The 22,191-nt window shown below is 48.0% G+C and overlaps 1 protein-coding gene across 1 annotated transcript; it reads left to right on the top strand.

The window, feature by feature from the left end:
* Positions 1-1,858: 1,858 nt before the first annotated feature.
* On the top strand, positions 1,859-20,618 carry PPP1R36 (protein phosphatase 1 regulatory subunit 36). Its single transcript, XM_040975462.1, has 11 exons — positions 1,859-1,930; positions 2,452-2,516; positions 5,155-5,241; positions 5,688-5,779; positions 5,882-5,948; positions 9,224-9,322; positions 14,304-14,438; positions 19,141-19,183; positions 19,467-19,645; positions 19,733-19,906; positions 20,327-20,618. Exons 1-11 carry the CDS (start codon positions 1,862-1,864, stop codon positions 20,511-20,513), a joined length of 1,197 nt encoding a protein of 398 aa, XP_040831396.1. The 5' UTR covers positions 1,859-1,861; the 3' UTR covers positions 20,514-20,618.
* Positions 20,619-22,191: the final 1,573 nt, after the last annotated feature.

The following is a 22,191-nucleotide window of genomic DNA, read 5'->3' as shown; positions in this document are numbered from 1 at the left end:
GGTCTTAGTTTGTTGTTTTTTATTAGCCCTTATTTTGGGATGAATTGGAGTTGACTGACCACTGACGTGGTGTTCCTGTTAATAATGGCGAGGTGGCCAGGTCCCACTCGGTCAGGACTCAGCTCAGTCTTGCCCAGAGCTTCCCCTCCTGTGTCATGCCATCCTGCCCACCCCACATAAAAGAGATGTGGCTTGGCACCTGGTCTGGCTCCTTCTCAGGTGAATCAGTCATCCTGCGATAAGCAAGCCTTGCTCCCAGCCTGAAGGCAGCACTGCCCTGGCATACGTGGGCTTCCCCACGGGAGCCGACCTGGGCGAGCTTGTCCGAGTAGAACATAACCTAGGTGACAACTTTATATACCACACGAGCCTAGAGATTGTGTGTTACCAATTAAGGGGCCTGGGATGGTGGAGGTAAGGGAGGCAGTGGGATGTACTGTCATCATTGGAAAGTTTGTAGGAATACATCATCAGTGTTCAGAGTGCCTTTTATACCAATTAAACTGGGAGGGTACAAGGCAGAATATACTCGTACTAGCTGTTTATCTGGAATTATTTACATCTGTATTGGAAAGACTATAATTTGGATATCAAATCAGTTGCAAAAAAGGACTAGAAGACACATGCTCTGAAAAAATGTAAATGTACTTCTCAGTGACAAAAAGTCTTTGAGTAACTCTGATTTCTGAGTTGTTAACCTATTCAGTCCCAAGTTTGCAAGCCTGTGATATTTCAACAAAACTGACACAGAACCAAGTTACCCTAAGTGGTCGATTGCAGAATGAAGGCATGTTTGGGGATCAGGGCGGAGGGGCACAGTGGGTCAAGGCTGGCGCTTCACCCTGGTCCTCACCACATCTCCCAAGCCCTGACTGGGAAGGTGCACACACAGAGCCTCCACAGGCGTCCGGGTGCCACAGGCAGGGGTGCCAGGCAGGGGTGCCAGGCAGGCAGGCTGCAAAGTTTGAGTGTCCACCAGCCTACACTACTTCGCCGCTGAGCCCCCATCCCCACATCAACCTAGGCCCAAGGTGGATTTGAGCTTAATAGTGCTACCCACCAAAGCGTGGGAGCAACGGGGGCTGCTCCATTGTAAGGGGTGACTCAAACAGCCATCCCGGAGATGAGCTCCACCGTCGTGGCCCCAACGCCACCTAGAACACCTGCTTCCCAGCACTGCTGTAAATCCTCTCGGTCTCGGTCCTCTTATGGCCCACTTGCCTAAGTAAGCTCTGTGACCGTCAGGTTCAAACCGTGCTCTCTGCCAGTCCCCGTAACTTTGTGACCCCCATACCTGACGCCCCCACCAATCCCCTGAGGCATTTATCCCTGCTGTCCACCCGCAGCCGCCTCGGCCAGTCCCTGACCCCGCACTCCCCAACTCGAGGCTATAAGGGCACCTCTGCTCTTCTCGTACTCTATTTTGTTCTCCGAGCCTCAACCCCCACTTTCCCCTTTTCCCGTGGCTGCCTCCCCCCGCCAGAATAAAGGACCTCTTGTGTGGTTGACACAAGGTGTCTGGGGTTTGGAGATTTGTGGCAAAAATAGCTAACACTCATAGGGCCGAATCCAGTGATTTCCACGAAGACGACGCAGCAAGCGGTTCCCCCGCGGAGGGAATGCCGGGAAGCCGCCATGAAGAGGTCACGGAGCGGGCTGGGGTCCGGCACCCTGCACCCCGCATCCCGCGCCGGCGCCTCCCGCACCCCACACCCCACGCCCCACGCCCCGCGCCTTCCGCACCCCGCGCCCCGCGCCCCGCACCTTCCGCACCCCGCCAGCGCCTCCCGCACCCCACACCCCGCGCCCGGCGGGCGGACGGTAGCCTCGGCGACGCTAGGAGGCGCCCCACGGCGAAGTCATGTACTCGGTGCCGGAGCTTTATCCGAGGCGGAAGCGGCTGGACGGGCGGGCCTCTCCGCTGCTGGACGTGAGCGCAGCCTCGGGGTCGCCCCACGCTCGGTGGCCGGCGGGGAGGCGGACACGACGGGCCCAGCCGGGACCGCGTCTCCAGAGGTGGCCGCCGCCTGGGCCCGGATGGCGGTCACCCCCAAACCCCAGACTGCGTGGGACACGGGCGGGCTTCCATTCTGGTTCCCCCGGTGGACCTTCCGCTGGACCTCCCGCGGGTTTAGGAAGCCCCTCGCTTCTCCCAGGGTGGTGGTTGCAACGGTAACAGCCCCACGGCGCGGCCCGGGGAGAGGCCGGGCAGCCCGGCTGACCCCTTCCCGCCGCCCTTGGGGCTCGGTCCTCCTGCGTGTCCGGCTCCGCCACGGGCTGCGGAGGGGAACAGCAAGGAAGGCCTTCGAACTAGGTGCGTTTTCTTCCTCCCTCTGTTTTTACTGAAACCACATTGAAGAACAGTCCAAAGGGATAAAACCCTGGCTTCAAGTTGGAAAAAAAAAAAACTGAAATTTTAATTATTTATGCTGAAATTATTTCTTCTTACAGCATTTGGGATTGCGATTAGGGATGTGGTACTGGAAAGATGAAACCAGAACTCTTGAATTCAGAAGGTAAAAATTCACAACACTTAATTAGAATTTTAATAAAAATGACGTGTTTGGGGTTTAAAAAAATGGACGCAACAGAGTAGAAAGAATCAGATGTCTGCTAAAATCCCATTTTTTTCAGGTAACCATTTTGGTCTCTCAGACAGCTTTTTCTGTCAACATTAGCAGCTTCTATCCGTGTACCAGATGTGGGGTTCCTCAGTTCATTGAGCCTTTGAAGCATCTGGGTGCAAATCCACGTTACAGATGAGGAAAATGAGTTTCAAAGGGTGAAGTAATTTCTGGACAATTCCCTGAACACGGCCTTGTCCCACAGGGACAGCTAAGACCATTTAAGCCTAAATCTGTTTGGATGAAAGCATGCATTCCCAACTGCTATGTAAAGTTACTTTGCTTGAGTTGCAGAAGAAACAGTTTCATCATCTGAGTGGGATCATATTACATCTTCTGCAATAGGTGGTATATTTTACAAGTTAAAATGACTACATGGAAAATTGTCTAGATCGGGCATTTGGCATAGCAGTTAAGATGCCGCTTGGAGTGCCAGATCTCATAGTCAGCACCTGGGTCTCCTCCCAGCTCCACCCGGGGTTCCAGCCACCTGCTGGTGCACACCCTGGCAGGGTCAAGTGCAGTGCGTGTGTCCCTGCCAGCCTTGGGAGAGACTTGGGTTGAGTTTCCGGTTCCTGGCTTCGGTCTGTGGTATTGTGGGCAGTGAACACCTGGATGGGCACTCTGCCTTATTTGGAAAAAAAAAAAAAAAAGCCAGACAACCAAATTTTAAACTTCATTAAGAAAACACTGATTGGCCCTGTGTGATAGCGTTGTGGTTAAAGTCCTTGCCTTGGATGCGCTGGCATCCCACATGGGCACCGGTTCTAATCCTACAGGCTCCACTTCCCATCCAGCTCCCTGCTTGTGGCCTGGGAAAGCAGTCAAGGATGGCCCAAAGCCTTGGGACCCTGCACCTGTGTGGGATACTCAAAAGAAGCTCCTGGTTCCTGGCTTCCTGGTTTGTTTTTCTTAAAAAACAAAACAAACAAACAAAAAACAAACAACAACAAAAAAACCAAAAAGCAAACAAAAACACTAAAACACTGATTTTTCTAGCCAAGCTAGTAATACAAGCCCCATTTTTGTTTATTTTTAAAGATTTATTTATTTTTATTGCAACGTCAGCTATACAGAGAGGAGGCGAGACAGAGAAGGCCTTCTGTCTGATGACTCATTCCCAAGTAACTGCAATGGCAGGTGCTGAGCCAATCTGAAAACAAGAGCCAGGAGCTTCTTCCTCCAGGTCTCCCATGCAGGTGCAGGGTCCCAAGGCTTCTGGCCATCCTCAACTGCTTTCCCAGGCCGCAAGCAGGGAGCTGGATGGGAAGCGGAACAGCTGGGATTAGAACCGGCAACTGGGCCCATATGGGATCTTGGCAAGTGTAAGGCGAGGACTTTAGCTGCCAGGCCACCACGCCAGGCCCTATTTTTATTTTTAGTAAGAGTTACAAATAGAAGGAGAAATGAAGACAAAGAGATAGGTCTCCCATCTGCTGATTCACTCCCCAAATGGCCTCATTGGCTGGAGCTGAGCTGATCTGATGCCAGGAGCTTCTTCCAGGTCTCCCACATGGATGAAAGTGGAGCAGCTGGGACACAAACCAGTGCCCACATGGAATCCTGGCAAGGCAAGGCCCAAGAAAAAATTTCTTAATCAACACTAATCCCTGTGGGGAGGCATCTTTCTGATTTCTTCATGGTATTTGACAAGGAGATCATAAGGATCTACGTGATTGATGCCTGTAGAAAATGAATAGAGTTAGGGAGGGCGAGCCTCTGGGTGTGTGTTACCCACGTGCCATAGTTGCCAGAAGAAAAATGAAAGATGTAGTCCACCACGGGGGTCCAAACCTGTGAGTCTGGCAGATATCATGGCTCCTGCAGAGAACGTGCTCTCTGTAAGGCAGGATGCCACACCCTGCTTGTCTCTGAACCACGTTTCTATTTTCTAGTCAGTGTTTGTAGATGCACTTGAGAGCCTGTGCTCGGCCGTAACCAGACACGGTGTGTGATGTCGCAGCTGCTGCTGACGCCCAGTGGGACTGGGATATCTGTGGTCTAATAGACCCTTTACTGCTTGATTGAGCGGGTGCAATTTGTCAGGAAGCCCCGAGTTAAGCCAAGGGCCTTGGCAATGGTAATAAGGCCTTTTAGAAGAAGCCACAGCTGTGGGCACTGCTGAGGGAGGAGCAGCATTGCATGGTGACCCAGCCAGGGAAACTTGGGCACCAGGGAAACTTAGTTCCACAGCCAGGGAAACTGGGCACCAGTCCGGGCTTTGCCAGCTGCTGTGGGATTTTGGCCAAATTCTTGAATCTCTTCCTTTGGCTCTCATGGAAAAAATAAAAATGGTGTAATGATAATATTTTCTTTATGGATTTGCTATGGATTATAAGAGATTGTCTAAAGCATTTGGCATGCACCAAAGGACTTGAAAACATTTGTTGCACCAAAGTAAACTTTTAATGTCATGGTTCTGAGAACTTTTTGAAGTGCAGTTGTATGCTAGTCCTAAGATAACCTAAGCTGCGATCATAGTGTGGCTTGTTTCTAGGTTAGGGTCCTGATTGTCTCGTTTCTTTTGCAGTTTTCTGCCTACCATGGAATTCAAGGAAAAAGGAAGGAAAGGCAAGGCAGTCCACTTTCCCGAAATTGATGGCGCGGCTGCAGAAAGGTAGTCCAGCTAGCACCTCCCAAACTCTTTCCATTCTCCAAGGTCGAAATGCAAAAGCCCATCAAGGGCAGCCTATGCAGTGTTTCAGCACTGTGAGAGTGGGAGTTGCATCAGTCCCTTTAAAATGTGTTCCTAGGATAACTTGGCTATTGGATCAGATTTAGCATTTTATGTCTTTAAAAGTCCCAAATAGTAACTACTTCAGAAATAGATGATGAAAATAATCTATTTTGGATGGAATGTCTGTATTTTTGCACCTGGCAGGGGGCATTCCTCTTGCCCCTGACATAGGAAATGTAGTGTATAAGTCAAATCATTCGGAGATGATTTCGCATTAAACAAAACCCACACGGGACACCCGGGCTCTCATTACTTTGTGCATCTCAGGGTGGAGTAAGTGAAATCCCTTTGGAAACTCTATTGGGGAGTGTTATGTTCCAAAACAGATTGACAGATAAAAGGCTTGCTTCAAGAGACACAGTCAAATCCCTGGAGAAGCGAGGTCTGCTGGGCAGCGTGACGCTGGACGACGTGAAATGTGAGCACCTGCCTCCTGCCCCTCCCAGAAGTTGTGTACTGTGACTGTCCAAGGCACAGCTCCTTGCTGCGCCCTACAACGGCCCGCCTTCTCTCCCTTCAGTTGTCGTGTTGCTGCTGCTGCAGGATTCCGAGATGCAGCGGATTTGTTCTTTTACAACTTTTGTGAGGTACGCCGGGCTCACAAGATAATGGAGAGCAAACGTTTGCCCTGTATTCTGTAGTAATTCCATCAACTAAGCGATGAAACACCCGGTTTCTGGAGAAAGAGCCAGAGGCTGGCTCTATGCAAGCCATCCTTGTGGGAATTAGTCTGAGAGACTGACACCAACGAGTCTGGAAGAGGAAGCCAGGCACCTTGAGGAAAGCTGGGACCCCATGTAGGCTGCGTCATTGAGGGCACCTGGGCAAGGGCCTGGAAAAATGAAGTGAAAGGACACACTTTGGTGTTTCTTAAGCCTGTGCCTATTTTTTTCATATTAATTTTCCTTGAACTTTCAGAAGACACTTTATATTTGTAGAACAGTTAGAAAGATCTTCCAATGGCTTGAAGATTTGTTTTCTCCACCAGTTAAATTTGGGAATCCTGATAAGGAATAGGTGATTCTGGGCAAGTTTCCTAACTTTAAAAACTTTTTGAACTTATTTTATTTGAGAGAAGGTCTTCCATCTACTTGTTCACTCCCCAAATGCCTGCCACAGCCAGCATTTTGCCAAACTGAAGCCAGGAGAATATAATTCAATCTGAGTCTCTGACATGGGTGCCAAGGACCCCAGTACTTGAACCATCACGTGATGCTTTCCCAGGGTGCACATTGGCGGGCAGCTGAGTTGCAAGTTGAGAAGGAAATTGAACCCAGGGCCTTCGGTATGGCACGTGAGTGCCCCAAGCCACATCTTCCCTGCTGAGCCCCGCGTCCACCCCTCTTGACCTTTCTAAGCCTCCTGGTCCTCAGCTACAAAATTGGAAGTGGGATAGTCCCTGATAGTGTCTCCGGCGGCGCCTCACTGGGAGTGCTCAGTGAGGGTTAGGGACCCGACCCCGTAGGCTTCCCTCCCCAAACCCTTCATCATTCGCTGCAAGGGCTGCTCAGTGGCAAGCACCCCAACCTGCCCCAACCACAGGACACAGCCTGACCACAGGGCATCCTAAGAATACGGACTGTGCGGCCCCCCAATCAGTGCTGGAGAGGAAGCTAGCAGGTAAAACCCCCAATTCTGTCTGGTAGAATACCTGCAGATTGTACCCTGGGTCCCCGAGTCCCTGTAGGACTGAACTCCATACTGATGACCTGTTAATAATGCCTCACCATCCACACACACACACACTCACTCACTGCATACACACACCCATACACACACACCATACACACACATATACAAACCACACACATATATACATATACATATACATACATGTACAATACACAGACCATCCTGTACACATACGCACAACCATACACACTCTGTACATACACATGCCACAATACATGCATGCACAGACCATACACACATCATGCATACACATACACCCTGTACCCCACACACATACATACACACCAGGCACACAAATACATACACGCAGGCACATACATTCACGTGCTGATGTTAACTGAAATAATTTCCCAAGTGGGCCTCTTACTCTCCTGTCTCTGTTTGAGCTCTGTTTCTGGAGGAACTCGACTGGAGACATCCTGTTCCATGGCTGTATGTGAAGAAAGCCTGCCAGGGGGACTGGCATTATGCTGTGCAGGCTGAGTCCCCACCTGCAATGCCAGCACCTCATATGAATGCCGGTTCAAGTCCTAGCTGTCCCACTTCCAACCCAGTTCCCTGCTACTATGCCTGGGAAAATAATAAAGATGGCCCAGGTGCTTGGACCCCTGCACCCACATGGGAGACCTGAAAGAAATTCTAGTCTCTTGGCTTCTGCCTGGCCCAGCCCTGGCTGTTGTGGTCATTTGGTGAGTAGACCAGCAAGATTCTCTCCCTCTCTCTCCCTTGCTAATTTTGCCTTTCAAATAAATAATAATCTCTGTTTTGTTTTTGGTTTTTGTTTGTTTGTTTGTTTTTTTTTTTAAGGAGAACATGCCAGAGTAAGAATTTCCATTTGGGGATAGAAAGAATACAATGAAATTCAAGCAAGAAAATTTAGAAAGAAATCAATGACTTATCTCTCTCTCTTTTTAAGAAAATTATTTATTTGAAAGGCAGGGTTAAAGAGATCTTGCTGTTTCACTCACCAAATGGCCACCACAGCAGGAGCTGAGGCAGGCTGCACCTGAACCCGGAGCTTCTTCCAGATCTCATACGTGGATGCATGGAACCGAGCGCTCGGGCCGTCCTCTGCTGCTTTCCCAGGTGCATTAGCAGGGAGCTGGATCAGAAATGGAACATCCTGGACTGGAACCCCTTGAACTCATGGGATACTGTCATTGCAGGCAGCAGCTTCTGTGCTGTGCCACAATGCTAGTCCCATAAACAGTGACTTCTGGTGAAAGTTAGTTGAGATAGTACTGTATAATCAGCATATTCTTTGGAGAGGAAGCCATGATAATTTAATATGCAATACACTGTGTTCTAATGATTTCACTTCCATCTCTAATATTTTAAAAATACCTAAATACTCACCAATAGAAGCCTAGTTAAATTACCAATGAACCATGGAATGCTCTGTACAGCTATTGATAAAATGTAGTGTCATGGGGGGGGGTCTACGTTCCACAGATAGGCGGCAAGAACAATTTGCAAAGACTTGTGTTTGCAACCTCATCCCACTTGTTGCCAAAAGATGTGAAGGGATCTTCACGTGCAAGCATATGTGTTGCTAGGGGAGGATGTTATATGTGGCTGTCAACTTTGGAAATCTTAGGGGCCCTCATGCCAGGGTCTCAAAAGTGACTACCGTTAAGGAAGTGGGTTGGTGACAGAGAGGGGAGGAGAGTACACGCACTTGATGGATTTAGGGACAGGCACAGAGATTCCCGTGACAGCCGGGGCTGGGGCCAGGCCGAAGCTGGGAGCTTGGCCCTCCGTAGACATCTCCCGGCCGGATGGCAGGGACCCAGCAGCTCGAGTCACTGTGTGTATCTCCCGGAATTTCTATCAGCAGGAAGCTGGGATTGAGAATGAGGCCAGGACTGGAACCCAGGCACCCTAATCGAACAACTGTGCCACGCACCTGTCCCCAGAAGGTTTTATTTTTAGTGTCTGATCTCCCCGAAAATTTTATTTACAAGAATCAGATTTCTTACATTGTCAAGAATATAATAAGTAGGACTTTTAAATGACAAATTAATTGTGTGATTGGTGTAATAACGCATTTCTAGTTATTCTTCAACCATGTAGTCACTTGGTGTTTTTTTTATTTTTAAATGAGAAATCTTATATTTGGAGTACCTTAGAGTTTATTTCTCTTTGTTTCTCTTTTCACTTCTCCCCGTAGGAGTAAGAGTCTTGACAATTTCCTCATGGCATTACTGTACTACTTAGCTTATTTCTTGGAAAAAAACTCACTGGAAAGGAAGCCCAAAAGCTACATGGTGTAAGTACGGATGTGTGATGTGCCTCACCGCCAGAGTTAAAACGAACTCTTGTCCTGGATGGAGTGGCGGCATGTGCTAGGATTTGAGCATCCAGGCATCCACATGTGAGGGCTTCACCCAGCCAAGGTGTCCGTGGGCAGGGCATCAGAACAGGTCCTTCGGGTGCAGCACCCCTGAGTAACTGCTGGTGGCTTCAGAAGAAGGGACGAGAGCAGCAGAGGCACGTGGACGTATTTTGTGTCCTCACAGGGTGGCTTGCCCTGCTCCGCATCCCCAACCCCGCCACCAGAATATGAACCAGGTAAATCTCTTTTCTCTTTAGCTGACCCCGTTCATAGTATTGTGTTACTAAAAGCAGGGCCAACTATACCTAGACATTTTATATGTGAAGAGTCTGCTAATTTTTAAAATCCACTGAATCATTTATATGGCTATGTTTTAGCAAAAATAATCCAGTTAATAAAGACTTTCCCAATAGTCACATATAATCAAAACCATCTGCATCATTTAAAATTTTCTAGTAACCATATTCTAAAATAATATTTAAAAGGGTCTAACACAGTAGCCTAGTAGTTATTGTCCCTGCCTTGCACGTGCTGGGATCCCATATGGGTGTTGGTTTGTATTGTGGCTGTTCCATTTCCCATCCAGTTCCCTGCTTGTGGCCTGGGAGAGCAATAGAGGATGGCCCAAAGCCTTAGGACCCTACACCTGCTTGGGAGACCCAGAAGAAGCTCCTGGCTTCAGGTTGGCTCAGGACCAGCCATTGCGGCTACCTGGGGAGTGAACCCGTGCACAGGACATCTTTCTATCTCCTTCTCTCCGTAAAATCTGACTTTCCAAGAAAAACAAATAAATCTTTAATAATAATAATAACATAAAAGGATACAACTGAAAGTGACTTTTTAAATACTCATTTAAAAAAATATTTTACTTATTTGAGGCAGGGAGAGGTCCCCCATCTGCTGGTTCCCTACCCACATACTTGTTACAGTGAAGCCTGGGGCGAGCTAAAGCTCCAAGCCCGGAGCACCGTCTGTACCTCCCACGTGGGCGCAGGGGCCCAAGCACGTGAGCCACCCTCTGCTGCCTGCTCAGGCACGTAGCAGACACGTGGGTCCGAAGCAGAGCAGCCAGGACTCAGAACAGCACTGCAATGCTGAAGGTTTAGCGTGCTGCGCTATAAAGTCAGCTGTCTTTTTCTGTAACTGATACTTAAGAGTCATGCATATGCATGGGGTACCATATGGTGTTTCAATACATGTAGAGCTTGTGTAACATTCAGATAGGGATAAACATGTGTCATGTCCTCAAACATTTACTGTCTCTTCACAGTGAAAACATTCAATATTCTTTGTGTTATATTTTTATTTACAAAAATGTTTTTAATGATTGTTTTATGATACGGTTCCATAGGCTCTGGGATTTCCTGTCCTTGCCAAGTTCCCTCCCCCTCCCATTTGATTTCCCCTCTAATTTACAATGGGTGGTCCTTCATGACCAGTGGGTAAGTCCACATTTGATATCTTTTAGGGGAAACCTTAATACTGTGTTTTGTTTAACTCAAGTTGTCAGAGATTTGGTCACTACTGCGTGTTGTCAGCATCAGGAAGTGGTGAGTGATTTGGCTTAGGTTTCCTGTAGTAACCCCTTGAGACCTAGTGTCCGTGTCATGCTTACAACACGTCTTCGCCCAGGCCAGCCCCAGAACGAGTTCAGTAACTGCGGTGGCCGGCGGCTGCCCTACTGAGCGGTGAAGGTACAGGTGTTGTTGGCATGCTTTTTGCTCGTAAAATTCTTGCTGAACAGTTGGTAAATAGAAGAAAAGCTAAGGAACTTTAAAAATTGGTGGATTTGTCCCAAGTGACATTTCACACGACAGCGGAGAACCCGAGGTTTCTTCAGGCGGCTCGAAGTAGAAGTGGCTCAGAGAGGCATACCTAGGGCTTGAACCTACCAGCTCAGAGCAGACAGCAGCTCTCGGGCCTGGGAACTTTGCATGTGCCCAGAATGTACCCTCCCCCGGCCCAGCACACGTGGGGAAGCTCAATGGCTTTGCTCTCAGGAATGCTGGGCAGAGCCAGTGACTTGTTCCTGCAGAATATTTCCAAAATGCACTTCCCTAGTGTGCTATCAGGCAGTTTGAAAAATGTGCTATGGGCCTGGTGCAATAGCGCAGTGGTTAAGTTCCTCGCCTCGCACGCCCGGGATCCCATATGGGAACCAGTTCTAATCCTGGCCGCTCCACTTCCCATCCAGCTCCCTGCCTGTGGCCTGGGAAAGCAGTAGAGGATGGCCCAAAGCCTTGGGACCTTGTACCCACATGGGAGACCTGGAAAGAAGTTCCTGGCTCCTGGCTTCAGATCAGCATAGCACCGGCTGTTGTGGCCACTTGGGGAGTGAATCATCAAATGGAAGATCTTCCTCTCTGTCTCTCCTCCTCTCTGTACATCTGCCTTTCCAATAAAAATAAATAAATCCTTTAAAAAAAGAATAAATTTCCAGGGCAGAGATAATTAAGTCAAAATTTATGATCACTGCATGACACTGAAAATTATGTTCAGACTTTTTATACCAATGTCCTGTTATCAGCAATGTGTACATATATCAGGTTCAACAAAATGTTGTCAGCATTATCATTTGCATGTTTAAAGCCTTGTGTCAAGGGTGTGCTTGGTGGCATTGCAAGATGAAGCAAGGGGGCATGGAGCAGGAGGGGTGGTTTTCTGCAGAACTGAAGCGGCCGGGCTGGCGAGGCCTCTCACTCTCCATCATGCTCAGCTGCCCTGAGCTACTTTTTTTTGTCTCCTGTAACTTTTTCCTTTTTTTTTTTTTTTTTTTTTTTTACTTTGACACGTGAATTCAAGTTGCTGAACTTGAGTCTTGGAGAGGGACATACTCTCATAGCAAGTAGCCCAGTCAAAAGCCTTTTTGTTTAAATTGGTTTATTTATTTGAAAAATGGAGTTACAGAGAGAGAGATATCTTCCATCAACTGGCTCACTCCCTTAATAGCTGCAACAGGCCTGGGGGCTGGACCCATTCAAAACCAGGAGCCAAAAGCTTCTTCTGGGTCTCTCACATGGATGCAGAGGTCCAAGCACCTGGACCATCCCCCACTGCTTTCCCTGGTGCATGGTCAGGGAGCTAGAGGGGAAATGGAGCAGCTGATACTCAAACAGGTGCCCACATGGGATGCCAGCACTGCAGGTGGCAGCTTTATGCACTAAGCCACAACACAGTCCCTGTTTACTAAAACTTGAGTACAGTTGACCTCAAAGCTTCAAGGCATTTCTTGATTGCTATGATTTGCTTTTGTTTGTTTCCTATAACAACAAAAAAAAAAAGAGATGTAGCTGCTGGTGACTGGGGCAAAGTAGAGTGAATGGGAAGGGTGGGGTTGCTGAAGAAAATGGGGAGACAGGGTGCGAGGGTGACTCTTGTGTCACATTTGGCACTTGAAGTCACCGTTCACTCAGTTCATTCCAGAAATTCATCTCATTCCTGTGACTCCCAGTCTTTTCCTTAAAAGCGATAAGGATCTGTGCTGGCAATATCCTTCTCATCCCATCCCCTTGCAGGCTGGCTGCAATTGTGAGTCTAATGATTGTGAACCTCAGAATGGGGCAGTTGAACATTCATTTCACTTTTTGCCTGGTGACACGGCTGTTCTCAACAGCAGCACAATATCACATCCTGCCCTGTGGTAGTAAGGCAGAAACTCAGCTTTCACCTTGGGACGCCGTGTCAGCCAGAGCAGCTCATCCGGTGGGAAGTCTACTTGCAGTTCAGTGGGCCGTGGGGCGGAGTCTCTCTGGGAAGCTACACTTTTAGAACTGCACCTGCCTCCTCCACTGGCACAGTTGAAGAGCCGAGAGGTGGGGCTGCGTTCCCATTCCCAGCCCCAAGTCCGAGCTTTGCAGGAATGCCAGCGACCAAGTGGAAAAACGTGCAGCCAGTCATTTGTTAGTCGAGCTGTTCCGTGTGAATTAGGGTTTCCCATCTGTAGCACTGAGGACTCAGGGTTGGGCTGGTAGTAACCTATTAGACTAGGGGTAAGTGCACCTGCATCCCACGCTGTGGTACTTGGCTTGACCCGGCTCCAGTTCCTGAGCTCAGCTTCCTGCTAATGCAAGACACTGGCAGGTGGCAGTGATGGCTCAAGTGATTGTCAGACTTTAGGATTTGAGGGTGTTGAAGAAGGCAAGGAGGGAGCTAAAGTAGAGAGGCTTTGGTTTGGGGGGACAGAATCAGAAATGATGGGGGTAAAGAGATTGGGGATTGAGCCTGCCCAGATGGAGCGAGGGGTATGAAGCCAGGCTGATCATCTGAGCAGCAGGTTGGAACCCCCATTTAAGTGCTTTTTTGGTGGAGGGACTGTGGGTGGGGAGAGGGGAGGGAGGGTGTGTGTGCAGAAGGGCTCCCTGGTGGAGTTGGCACTTGTCTGTTTAAGCACCCCCCCACCCGCTAGCCCTTAGAACTGCTTCCTATTTCATCAGGTCTGGGGGTTCTAGCAGGCCTCAAGGGCCTAATAGGCTCTAACAATGGCTTGGTCCTCCCACCCTTGTGGGACACCTGGGTTGAGTTCCTAGCTCTCAGCTTCAACCCAGCCTCTCCCATTGTGAGCAGTTAGGGAATGAACCTGTAGGTGAGTTTGTCTGTCTCTGTCTCCCCATCTTTAATAAATGAATTCATAAACATGTTTAAAAATGTAAAATGAAGACCATAGAGCATAAAGAATATATGGGACGGTGGCAATTCACCTTAAGAGATACACAGGTCCAATGATTGAACAGCAAGGGCCCGGGAGGATTTTCCTGCATCACAGCCCAAGACAGTAAGCTGGAACGTGAAGTCATGCAGACTCACTGGTACTTCTGGAGTCCCAATGCTGACCTTTTGCTGACTCATCCAGACATCTGCCAACATTAATCCAGACTGTCTTTTTTCTCCTATCCTGCTCCCCTGACCCACCCTGCAGGGGCCTTGTGGAGAAAAAAGAGATGGAGCTGGCTGTCAGCAAGTTGGAGGCAGCACAGAAGCATCTGGCTCAGAAGTACTGCATGCTCGTGCTGGGCCTGGGCATGCCGGATAAGCACCACATGTCCTGCGGGAAGTAAGCCTGCGCCCAGCGCCCTATCCCCTGCCCCTGGACTCCGCAAAGGTCATGGAGGATGCACATTACCATGCTGGGATTCCCAACCCTCCTTTTTTTTTTTTTTTTGCGCCAAACTGAACCTGTGTTGAATTCTATTTCTCCATGTGTTTTTAAAGTCCCCATGGTATGTCCACACATCCTTGACATCCCACTTTGATTTGACTGTTGGTACCCTGCAGGAAGTGCATCATTTTTTTAGAATACCAGCATTCAGGTGAGTCTGGGTGCTAAACACCTGTGATGTCTCCTTTGAGGGAGCCGGGTGGCTACGGAAGGAACCCCGAGATCTCCCTAGCTGGGCAGTAGTAAGTGAAGTGTCTGAACCCCTCAGCAGAATCTTGCTCTCTACCTGGAGGGATGCCTGGTGCCTCAGAAAGGAGCAGGTGATTTCCCACTGTGGCCTTGGGTCTGAGTTTAGGGGGCTTTGCCCTTTGCCCATTTTGTAGCAGCACAGTTGTGATTACCAGCTGCTGGGCAGGACTTATAAAGATAATGTTGTGGGGAGATGACTTTTGCCTTAGGGTGACAATGTCTACACTCCTGTGATCAAAATGCAAAAAGAAGGACCCCGGTGTGGTGTTGCAGTGGTTGAAGGATTCCACATGATCACTGATTTGAATCCTGGTTTCTCCACTTCCATCCATCTCCCATGCCAGAGTGATTGCAGAAAGTAGTAGCAGATGGGCCTGGAGGGATAGCGTAACCGTTGAAGTCCTCACCTTGAACACACCAGGATCCCATATGGGCACTGGTTCTAATCCTAGCAGGCCTGCTTCCCATCCAGCTCCCTGTTTGTGGTATGGGAAAACAGTGGGGGATGGCCCAAAGCCTAGGGACCCTGCACCCGCATGGGAGTCCCAAAAGAGGCTCTGGACTTCTGGCTTTGGATTGGCTAAGTTCCAGCTGTTGTGTCCGGTTTGGGAGTAAGTCATCAGACAGAAGATCTTCCTCTGTCTCTCCTCCTCTCTGTATATCTGCCTTTCCAATAAAAATAAATAAATCTTAAAAAAAAAAAGTGTTAGCAGAAGATGACCCAGGTGGGAGACCAGAATGGCATGTTTTGAATTTTTTTTTTTAAATGTAAGAAACAGCCTCCTTGCCGCAAAGTTTGGACTCATAGGACAGAAAGCTTCAACCTCCAGCCCAAAGTCTCACCCAGCCTGAAGTACAGATCATGCATCCTTGTCACACAGAAATTTTCTTTGCACTCAGCAGAAGAACCCAGTGCCTGACGAATCGGACTCCACTCCCCCACCTTTTCAGAGAGCTGGTAGACAGCTGTCAGCGGGCCGACACACGCACGTGCTTGTTGGCATGTGTGTTTTCTGCATCTGCATTCCCTGTTCTTAGAACTTTGAATGGCAGCTGTCACTGTTCTGTCATATCGTACAGCTTTGCAATTAACTGTTCTTTCTATTGACCTTTAAGTGCCTTCACTTTCTTTCCCCCCTGTTTTATATATAAACTACTTTGCTCACTTGGGTACTTTTTTCGTGGCCTGCTATCCAGAGTACATTTACTTCAAAGACACAAACAGTTGCATAGCTCTGGATACATAGCGACAGATGGTTCTCCAGAAAGGTTCAAACATTTTGCAGCATACCAGCAGGAAGCACACCTACTCACATTGGGTTTTATTACTTTGTAATTTGGGAGTTTGAAAGTATATAAAAATCTTAATGCTGTTTAATTAAACTTTGGATATCTTTGTTATAAAAAGATTGATTTTTATTTGAAAGGCAGACTTATAGAAAGAAGGAGAGGCAGAAAGATCTTCTATGCACTGGTTCACTCCCCAAGTGACCATAAGGCTGGAGCTGAGCCGATCTGAGGCCAGGAGCTAGGAACTTCTTCCTAGTCTCCCACATGGGTGCGAGGTCCCAAAGATTTGGGCCATCCTTCACAGCTTTTCTAGGCCATGAGCAGAGAGCTGGATTGGAAGTGGAAGAGCAGCCAGGACACAAAGCAGTGCCCATGGTGATGCCAGCAGTGTAGAGGGAGAATTAGCTTGTATATTTCCACAGTGGCCTCTTGGAATAACTTGCACTGACCTCAGATACTGTGCTCCTTTTTGGTGTAAAAGAGTTGCCTGTTTATTTTTAAAGATGTATTTGTTTATTTGAAAGGCACAGTGCTAGCCCCGGTTTTTCCATGATGAACACAGAGCAATGCAGTCTGTGTTCTGTTTTTGATGCATGCCATGCGTTGAGCACCTGCATTGCGATGTGTGGTGTCGTGTGCTGGGATACAGAGAACAGAGCTGGTGCAGACCTAGAGGAGGAGTCTTTGGGTACCTGGTGCAGAGATTGCTGATGGCTGCACCAGAGATATGAGTGCACTTCCAGAAGTTTGTGGACGGAGGGCACTAAAAGATGAGTTTATTTTGGCGCAAAGGACATTTTGAATTTTTCATGAATTTTTTGAAGACCCTTACTGCAGGAGCCCAAGAACTGTAGGCGGAGGTTCAGTTTACAACAGACTCCATTTACGAAAAAATGGGCTTGTCTCTCCTTCTGGCAGAACTTTCAAGAAAAGTGTTATGATAAAATCATAGCTTTAAGTTTCCTACTCTGTTACCTACAAATGTGCCTTTTCTCTTCTTCTTCTTCTTTTTTTTTTTTTGTAAATGTTTATGTGTTTATTTGAGAGGCAGGAATCTTCTCTGCTGGTTCACTCATCAAATGGCCACAATGGCTGGTTCTCTGCCAATGTGAAGCCAGGAGCTTCCTCCAGGTCTCCCACATGGGTGCAGGGGACCAAGGATTTGGGCCATCATCCATTGTTCTCCCAGGGACATTAACAGGAAGCTGAGTTGGAAGTGGAGCAGCCACTTCAACATTCACTTCCACATTCATATGGGATGCTGGTACCACCACAGACAGCAGCTTCATCTACTGTGCCACACAATGCTGCACTTACTTTTTCTCATCTTAGCACTGTGCTGACTCTAACTTCTCTTGTCTTCAAAGTATCACTTCAAGTTGAAAAGACCAGAATTTAAGATTTACAAAAAGCGGGCCCAGTGTGATGGCTCAACAGCTAAATCCTCATCTTGCACGTGTCAGGATCCCAAAGGGCGCTAGTTTATACCCCGAGTGCTCCACTTTCTGTTCAGTTCCCTGCTTGTGGCCTGACAAAGTGGTAGAGAATGGGCCAAAGCCTTATCTTGATGCATTTTTTTTATATTCACACATTTTAAAGATATTTAGTGTGTTCCATGAACTTTTTGACATTCCCATATATATGATAGAGTTCCAACTTCAGCTTCTTTAACCATAACTTGGAAACAGCCACACAGACTATCTCAAAGGGAAGGACTAAGGATCGCAGTAAGTGTGAAGAGCTAGCATGGCATGTGGTACCTGGCCTTCAAATATGGCTCTTTCTTTAATTCTTTGCTGAAGACTTGAACTTGAGGAGATGAGTCTGCTGGGAAGGAGGCATAGGTCCCGGCAAATGCTGAGCCAACTTATCTGTCTCACCCTCAAAGCCATGAGCTAGTGTGGGTCCCTTCAGGCTATGTGAGAAGGCTGCAGCTTCTGAGGGGTTTGGATTTGTGGGTGACTCTAAAGATCCAAGTCCAGGGCCAGTCCCTGGAGTCACAATTACTCCAAAGAAGGCCAATCCACACAAAACAGCAGCAAAACCTTGGCGTGCTCTGAGGCTAGCCGTGGCCTGTATGAGTCATCAAGTGACCACAGGTGCAGTAGACCCTTCCTTCAACTCCCACGCTACTTCCCTGAAGCTGGGATGAGAATTGGAATGGCCTGTGTTGGGACCAGAGGCCGCTTTCACTTGCTGTGCCCAGACTACTACAGTGGCTTTAGGATTGGGTTGCAAAGACTCTTGTGCAAATTTCTGCCCTTCAGTATATTGATTGTGTGATATAGAACTTAACTCATTTTCTGTGTCTCTTTAAACTGTGTGTGTGTGTGTATTTGAAACACAGAATTAGGGAGAGTGTTAAGAGAGAGATCTTCTATTTACTGGCTCATTCTCCAAATGGCTGTAACAGGTGGGACTGAGCCAGGCCAAAGCCAGTAACCACTAACTCCCTCTGTGTCTCCTCCATGGCTGGCAGGGACTCGAGCCATTAGGCCATCACCTGCTGCTCGCCAGATGAATTAACAGGGAGATGGTTTAGAGATGGAACAGTTGGGTCTCAAACCAGCCTCCTGCTATGGGATACAGGCATCCCAAGTGGCAGCCTTGCCGCTGTACCACAATGCTGCCCTGCATGTCTGTTTCTTTTGTAGCCAACAGCCATAATCATTTCTTTTCCTCCACTTAGGACTTAACCTTTAGTTCCATACTTCCAAACACACCTAATGCCTCCTGTTACCTCTTTGCCACTTCCCCGTGGCTCACCTCCCTGGCACCCACAACACCAGCAGCATGCGCAGGAATCCAGTTCTTCACTGGCTCGTTTGTGCCCACTTTCTATAATGGGTACGACATGCGATCAAGCTGTATGGGTGTTTAGTTTGGGGTAACTGAGGAAGTTGAGGAATGAGGTGTTGAGACTCCTTGCCCATGCCTTGAGAGCTTTGATGTAGCCAGATACCCTTGAGAGTCCAATTCTCGGAAAGAAGCTGGGGACTAGGTCACTGAGCAGTTGGACTTTCTCCTCGCCCAAGAGTCGTGCTTTGCTGTGTTGCAGGGAGAAAATCTCAGATACGCAGAAAGACTGGAAATTCTTCGAGGTGGGTCGTGTCCTAGAGCTTTTCCACTTTGATAGGAGAGGGTGAAATATAGCAATAACCTGTGGCCCTCTGTCAAGCACTTAATGGGAGTGTGTGTCCTCAGAGTCATGCTAACACGCTAGACGTTCCATCTTAACACTTCCCTCTGGTTCTCACTTACCCCTCCAGCCCCACAAAGCTGAGGTCCTGTTGGATTGCTCATGGCTTTGCAGGAATGTGGGCTGTGCAGCCCCAGCTGTGCAGCTAGCCGGAGAAGGTGGTTGCTGTCTGCTTCCCCTTGCAGTGCTTTTACACTTTCTGCACCTATGTGGCGTGGGTTGTCTTCCGGCGGCAGCACTTGACCGAGATTGAGGAGGAAGTAGGGAGGCTCTTTCGTACCAGTATGTTCAACATTCCCCGCCGGAAGCGGGAGGAGGAAGAATCAGGAGGGGAGAGGAAGCGCATGACTTTTGTGCAGTTTAGGTATGACCTTTTGACTTCCTCAAGCATAAGCACAATTGCAGAAAACAGGACAACTTGACCCAAACTCACCTTTCTCTCCTCCCCCAGGAGAATGATGGCGAAACGCCCAGCAATTAAAAAAGCCGTTAACATGCGCTCTCCAGTTCTGTCTACCCTGCTGCCCTCTCACAGAGAGAAAGTTCAGAATATCATAGAGAAAAAGTACCAAACAGGAGTGACGCTCCCAGCTCAGGGGCACCTGGACTTTGTGCCCCTACCCAAGTAAGTGGCCCAAGGGGCCTTCGCAGGGCTTCTGGGTGGGCCGAGGAGCGCTGGAGCTCAGGCCGACCCCCTCCACTGCTGTAGAGAAAGCATGAGAACCCCAGCTTCCCTGCATCCTCCCTCCCACCTCTCCAACTGTATCCTTTCGTGAGCATCCCTAGGTACATCCATCCAGGCGAGATAAACTTTGCTGGAGTTCTGGACTCAAGTAGTCCAAGTTGGGAGGAATAAGAGACTTTAAGGCTGAGGTTTTCCTGTTATGAGAGAAATAGAGTTGCGTGGGGAGATACGTAAGCTTTCAGTGGTAGTTCATGGGAAAAGAAGTGGCTTTACACAGATGTGCCTGTGTGTGTGTTTGAGCTTTAGCATCTCAGTCTTTGGTCTTTCCCCCTTCATCGGTGCCATGAATTCTTTTCACAGAGTAGGCATCCTGGGGGAGCCTCGATACCTGTTCAATCCCCATACCCTTCTACCCATTGACCTGGAAGAAAGCGTGAAATCGGGGCGACATTCCTCTGTGATAGAAAGAAACAACGTACGGATTCAGAATACCCTGGACTTGGTGATGAAGACCCTGTCCGTGTCTCACCCAGCATACTCCAGATAGCCCACGGGGAAGTCCCCGCACGGGAAAATGAAGCATGCTGTTCTTAGTCCCTCTATACAGGACGAGTATCTGCTACTATTACTATTATTAAACTTCTCCAAATTGCTCAAGCTTCTTTCCTAAATGTCCTTTAAAGCTCGAAAACTAATTTTACTATTTTTGCTGATTTGTTACTTCTCTTCTTCCTTGACTTCTGTATAACGATGTAGGGTTAGCAGTGTTCCAGTGGACAAGTGAAAACACGTTGGTTTGTTTATTTTGAGTTGATTTTTACTTTATGAGAGAGCATTTTTTGCTGCATATATAGAGATACAGATAGATAAACAAAATTCCATTTTAAAATGCAAGCAAATGTTTTTTTCTTTATTTTTATTTGAAAGGCAGATTTGGAGAGAAAGAGAGAGAGAGAGAGAGAGAGAAAGATCTTCTATCCCCTGGCTTTCTTGCTACATGGCCACAATGGCCAGAGCTGAGCTGATCTGAAGCCGGGAGCCAGCATGCTCTTCTAGGCCTTCCACATGGACATAGGGGTCCAACACCTTGGGCCATCCTCCAGCCATAAGCACAAGGCTGGATGGGAAGTGGAGCAACTGGGACATGAAGTGGCACCCATATGGGATGCTGGTGCTACATGGCCGAGGATTAGCCTGTTGTAAACATGAAAACTTCAAAAAGCCACAGAAAATGGAGTTAAAAGATAAGTTTATTTTAGTGGAAAGTTTTAAAGGTATCTCTCCTTAATACTACTTTTTGAAACTTTCTTTGTGTTTTATTAGAGACAGACAGACCCTCCTACCTACCGGGTCATTCCCCAGATGTTAGGAGACTGAAATGAAATTGGGGCTCCCATATGGTAGGTATTAGGACCCAAAGTTTTGAGCTATCACCTGCTACCTCCCAGCATGCACATTAGTGGGACACTGGAATTGGAAGTGGAACCGAGAGTCAAGGTACTCCAGTACAGGATTCAGGCATCCCACGCTTGGTCTTTACTGCTGCGCCAAACTCCCACCTCTGCAAAACAAAACAAAAATAAAGAATCCAACATGGATTAATGAATACAGGTATGTTTCAATAAGTCAACAAAAAAATTTGTATTCTGAAAAAGCTATACACGGATTTCAAATGTTTTTGTACCAAGATAACTTAGTTTTTATTTCAATTTTCCATGAATTTTTTAAATGTTCATGTAGGGTTTGTGGTAGGGGGAAAAGAACATGTTTTATATATCAGTCAAGGTTGAATTTGAGAAGTAGAGCACTCACATGCCTTATGTTCTTTTTAAATTGTATCTTTGATATTGTTTACATGGTTGAGAGGGATGCATGCCCATGTGGACCTCTGATTAGGGTGGGAAGGGTCAAGGTATAGAGGAAGGTGGGTGGGACAAACGTTTTAGTTATTTTCTTTTTATTCTGGTCTGATGAGGTAGGAGGGAGGGAACCACTCCTTGCTGCCAAACCACATCAGTACCCGGGGGTAGGGGATAGGGGGCAGTCATCTGATGATGCCTTAGAGACCCCAGTGTGGGGAAGAGTGTTCCAAGGGTATTGACGTGACTGGTTTTGGCGGTTCTGAGACTCTGTCAGTTTGGTTGCACCAGGGTTGAGAAAATCTTTCCAAGGTCTGTTGGCTGGCCACGTCCACTTCGGTGTTCATCTACAGACCCGGACACTTG

Source organism: Ochotona curzoniae, unplaced genomic scaffold (genome assembly GCF_017591425.1).
Source record: "Ochotona curzoniae isolate NIBS_2020 unplaced genomic scaffold, NIBS_Ocur_1.0 contig_2688, whole genome shotgun sequence".
Lineage (NCBI taxonomy): Eukaryota > Metazoa > Chordata > Mammalia > Lagomorpha > Ochotonidae > Ochotona > Ochotona curzoniae.
Note: the sequence above shows the minus strand (reverse complement) of the source record. Positions and strands in the feature narration are given on the sequence as shown.